We start from the raw sequence: 5,344 nt of genomic DNA on the forward strand, positions 1-5,344 counted from the left end.
TTTTGATCCAGCCCAGTTCTTTCTAGTTCCTAGTTTTAGCTCCAGCCATTTAGTTTTGGGTTCGTTTTTTCCCTTCCCCTCTGCCCTCTCCAGCCCCCCATCTGCCCTGGCTGCTGGACTCCCTTCTGTCTGCCTCCTGCCCCCTTCCCCTTGCTGCCCAGCGTTCCCTGCACCCTCCTGGAGTTCCTTTCCCACTCCCTCCCACCATCGCCATTCTCTGGCCTCTGGAATTACTTGGAGGGCTGGACTGTCTCGTTGCTCGTGGACTGTTACTTGCGGCCATTTGCTCTGGCAACCCCCTTTTCCTAGATACCTGCTGTTGAGCTGACTTTCTCTTCCCCGGACCTGGTTGGGATCTCTCCAGATTCCCCTCTCGGACAGTGGCTACGTTCCTGTTTGTTTTGAATCTCAATAAAATCCTTGTTATCCCTGCAACTGATTCCTCTTCCTTTACCACCCCTGACAGTAAGACTTTAATAACAACACTTTATTACAATAACTGGGTAATAACCAGTGTTGGGGAAAGTTACTTTTAAAAGTAACGCATTACAATATTGCGTTACTCCATAAAAAAAGTAACTAATTACGTTACTTAGTTACTTTTTATGGAAAGTAATGTGTTTCGGCCTTTGTTTTGGCCGCGGAAGCATGGTAGCGGGCTTTGTATTGAACGCACTTCATTCCATGAAACGCTTATTCTTTCTTCTCATTTATTCAAGTAAATAATTGATCAACAAAAAACATATTAAAATTAAGATACAAATTATACCAAACGAAACTCGTTCGAAAAAAGGGATTCTACAAACAAAAACGTATGAAGTGGTCAAAAAATTATGCCTGACCTACTTCCTTTCTTCCGGCGTACTGCCGTCCAATTTACCACGCCCTTATGACATTTACAATTTTCTTAATTAGCAAATTGAACTAAACAAATAATATTTAAACATAAATAATATAAAAATAAAAATACTTTCTTAAATGGCTACAACAGTAATGCGTTGTGTTACTTTTGCGTTGCTTTTCAGATCTGGACAGGGCTTGCTTCTTTGTTTTTAAAATTAAAAAGTTATATTTTTGGCAAATATAAAAGCCTTTTCACACCAAAATTGAAATGAATAAGCCTCAGGCTGAAGGAAAGTACATTTACGTCCGTACAGTAGAATGCAGAAGAAGACATTTCAACACACTTCAGCAATAAACAAAGACACAAATGTTTGTCTAGAGTAATTTGTGCTTATTAGTACGGTTGAACTGGATCATCGAAGGTCAGAAGCAAAGAAATTGGTTAACAGAATGGGATTAAATACATAAAGCATATTAGTGTTGTTTAATATTTAATTATTGCAGGTTGGCGTCATATTCTGAGTTGCATTATTTTTATTCATTTTGAGGAATACTGAATCTGTGTGTTTTTTTTGTGAGTGAGATAAGCAAAGACATTGGTTAATAGAATGGTATTATATACATAAAGCATATTAGTGTTGTTTAACATTTAATTATTGCAGGTTGGCGTCATATTCTGAGTTGCATTATTTTTATTCATTTTGAGGAATACTGAATCTGTGTGTTTTTTTTGTGAGTGAGATTAATCAATATATATTCATATTTATTTTAGAACTACGGTAATATCTTCTGATTTCTCTCAACATTGGGACAGGAGAGCTGTCAATCAATAAATTGGAAAAAAAGTAACTTGCGTTACTTATTTGAAAAAGTAACTCAGATATTCTCTTGTAAATTAAAAAGTAATGCGTTACTTTACTAGTTACTTGAAAAAAGTAATCTGATTACGTAACTCGCGTTACTTGTAATGCGTTACCCCCAACACTGGTAATAACTAGGTACTAACATTGAACCAATCCGTAAACCTAATCCTAACCCATGTTATGTTATATTATCCAGTACTTTCTTAGGTAAGTACACTGTAAGTACAGCCATGTACTGTAAAATAAAGTACAACCAGTGTAATTATTCATGGCATTCCCATGAAATTCACAGAATGACTATTTACTGTACTTCTAAAAAGCAGAAAATGTACCTTCAAAAAGGTGTCCAGGGATCCATTCTCCATATATTCTGTTATTATCATCACTGGTTTACCTTACAGAAATAAATCACACAGATTTCAGTTTTAAGGTCGTTGATAGGTTAGTATTATTATGTGACATTGTCTACATTAAACTGGTAGCATACAAAATGTGTGCCATGTGGTAACATCGAATTAACTGCTTTTATTTCAATCCAAAAACATTATTTAACATTACTGAATCAACATATTAGGTTACACCAACAAAACTAAACTGAAGGGTAAAATCTGGTATAAGCAGCTCTTTAAGATACCAATTGCAGGTTAACCCGTTTTACAGTGTAATACTGAAACAATCATTTTCAAAAGCAATCATGATCAAAGGTATCCCGGCACTCACTCTTGGTTATGACCCCCTTGAGGTGGATGATGTTGGGATGCTCGAACTGGCCCATGATGCTGGCCTCGCCCAGGAAATCCCTCCTCTGCTTCTCGGTGTAACCGGCTTTCAGAGTTTTAATGGCCACTGGGATCTCTCTCTTCCCTGGCAGCCGCAGCAAACCGCTGCACACCTCACCGAACTCACCTGCAACCGCAAGCAGAGCCATCAGTGAACCGCGGCAGCAAAGAGCCAGACAATGAAATGCCTCATTGTGCTCGGGCAGATTTCCCTCGCGAAGCCACAAAGTGCAAAGCTACTGAGGGATGAACTCGCTTCCTTCTGAATGAATAAAGTCTGGCAGTGAATGCCTGTATTTATAATGCGACACTTTCAGAGCAGGATTTGAAACTGAATGTTTAGCCCAAACCTCTTGTTTTAAAAAGGAAACTGAAAACTGTGGTCCTTGGTCAATTACAAAATGCAAGTCAGCGGCTACCAGCACTTTGAGAATCAAAAAGGCATATCTAGGATCACAAAATGAATACGCATAGCTCCTGACGATATACTGAAATCTTATGAAATGAAACAATTGGTCTGTGCAAGAAACTGAACATTATTTACACCATTACCCCTAATTCAGACTCCGATTCTTTTCTGCGAACTGGTTCTTTCAGACAGTTTGTTTCAATGAACTCATTCACTAGTTTGTCTATGCAATCTCACAATGACTAACGCATAGACAATTGTACTATTAAAGCACCTAATAATGATGTAAAATGCATACGTTTTTACGAGTCTAAAGCAAATAAAGTGATTGAACTAGTCTTCATCAGCTCAACTTTTTACATAAACTGTAAGAAACCATAAAAAGTTTCATTCAAGTGTTCGGTTCACGCATGCACATATCATCAGTTCTTCGGTTCGTTCTGTTTTACTTGATTGTCAGGCATCCGAAAGTGAGATTTGATTGAGTAACTTGTAGAGCTGTGCTGCCTTCGAGCATTGAACTGTTTCAGACGGTTCAGTCCGATTCGGCAAACTGGTTCACCAAAAAGAATCAGTTCAAAAGAATGGTTCATTTGTGTACCGGACTTCACTCCGGACCGTTTGGCTGAGGCTCTGGATTACAGGTAATAATGTTGTAAATAATGTTCAGTTTCTTGCACAGACCAATGGTTTCGCTTCATAAGACCTCAATATATTGTCGGAAGTCACGGGTAATAATTTTGTGTACCTTGATATGATTCTTTTTTCTCAAAGTGACTTTAGCAGCTGACTTGGATTTTATGAATCACCAAGTAAAGATCTTACTTACTGTTCTACTGAAGAACAAAAGTCACCTACATCTTGGAAGGCCTGAGGGTGAGTAAATGTGTGAGTAAATTAACAGCAAATTTTATTTTTTGAGTGAACTATCCCTTTAAGTAGTAGTTTTAAAAGATATAAGGCTATATGGTTGCTAAGGTGTTGCTAAGCAGTTTCTCAACCCAACATACAGTAGATATCCGCAGTATCTAAACAGATTTCATTTCATACACACACTGCACAGTCAGGCCTAAAGATGAGATTTGAAAACCAAACCATCTAACATTCTCCTTCTCATTGTACTTCTGTTCCTAAGGCCTGTTTTGTTTTAATTGCTCATAACTCACTCACCGGCTCCAATAACCCGCTCGATGGTGATACAGGACACATCAATCTCCTTGGCAAACTCGTGGATGGCCTGGTTGGGATCTTCGTAGGTGTGAGGATCGATATACGTGCGGACTGCTGGGAATTTGACTGTGATGAAGAGAGCGAGAGAGAGAGAGAGAATGCTGAATCCCGGCCCCTCACAGCTCTGGGGTTGGGTTATGTGATGTAACGCGAGAGGATGCGCAGGAGATGCTGCTTGAGTTGCTCATAACTCACTCACCGGCTCCAATAACCCGCTCGATGGTGATACAGGACACATCAATCTCCTTGGCAAACTCGTGGACGGCCTGGTTGGGATCTTCGTAGGTGTGAGGATCGATATACGTGCGGACTGCTGGGAATTTGACTGTGATGAAGAGAGCGAGAGAGAGAGAGAGAATGCTGAATCCCGGCCCCTCACAGCTCTGGGGTTGGGTTATGTGATGTAACGCGAGAGGATGCGCAGGAGATGCTGCTTGAGGTTTCATCTCTAGAGACCCTGTTTGTTCTTCCCTGCTGCGCAAAGCACAACATGTTGATGGATTGCTTTAGGACAACATAATAAGAATCCACCAAAATATGCCACACGTCTGTATGTAACTGTATTATTGGGTACGTGGTTAGTGTGGTTGTAGCCTAATGGGCCAGTGAGGTTTTCAGGTTACAGATGGGTGTCCCAGTAACTGCAATAATACTAAACAAATCATTTAAGTCTATGGGATTTTTCCATCAGTCATTCTATCACTAATCAGGGAATAATAATAATAATAATAATAATAATAATTGTATAACAAAATATTAATAGAAATCATTGTTGCTGTTGAAAAGTTTATAATGCTATTAATAACAACATGTATTTATCTATATCAGGATTAGTAATAATAATAAAAATAATAATAATAATAATAATAATAACAGTTTAACAAAATATTTTTATTAATACAATTACAAAAAAATACTGCAATTTTGATTTTAATAATATTTTGTTAAACTGTTATTATTATTATTATTATTATTATTATTATTATTATTATTATTATGACAGGATAATTATTTATATTATCTTTATATTTTCTGTTTGCATGGCAATATTTATGTATTATATATGTATAATATAAAGTATAAATACTATTTTATGCATTATATATAAAATACATAAAATATTTTTTCAAATAAAATACCTGGGTGTTTTATTCCCCCTAAATATAACAGCATTTATTATTATTATTATTAATATTATTATTATTATTAATAATAATAAT

The 5,344-nt window shown here is 37.1% G+C and overlaps 1 protein-coding gene across 1 annotated transcript in view; it reads right to left on the minus strand.

Moving 5' to 3' along the window:
• The window catches only part of LOC107567057 (ephrin type-A receptor 4a-like), a 26,487-nt gene extending 21,917 nt beyond the window's left edge, over positions 1–4,570 (minus strand). The window contains exons 1-4 of the mRNA XM_016252654.1: positions 4,324–4,570; positions 4,065–4,190; positions 2,427–2,612; positions 2,039–2,100 (exon numbers count right to left, since the gene is read on the minus strand). Coding sequence (XP_016108140.1) covers positions 2,039–2,100; positions 2,427–2,612; positions 4,065–4,190; positions 4,324–4,570 — 621 coding nt within the window. The remainder of the gene's footprint in view (positions 1–2,038; positions 2,101–2,426; positions 2,613–4,064; positions 4,191–4,323) is intronic.
• Between the last annotated feature and the right edge of the window lie 774 nt (positions 4,571–5,344).

Source organism: Sinocyclocheilus grahami, unplaced genomic scaffold (genome assembly GCF_001515645.1).
Source record: "Sinocyclocheilus grahami isolate Dianchi unplaced genomic scaffold, SAMN03320097.WGS_v1.1 scaffold1124.1, whole genome shotgun sequence".
Taxonomy (NCBI): Eukaryota; Metazoa; Chordata; class Actinopteri; order Cypriniformes; family Cyprinidae; genus Sinocyclocheilus; species Sinocyclocheilus grahami.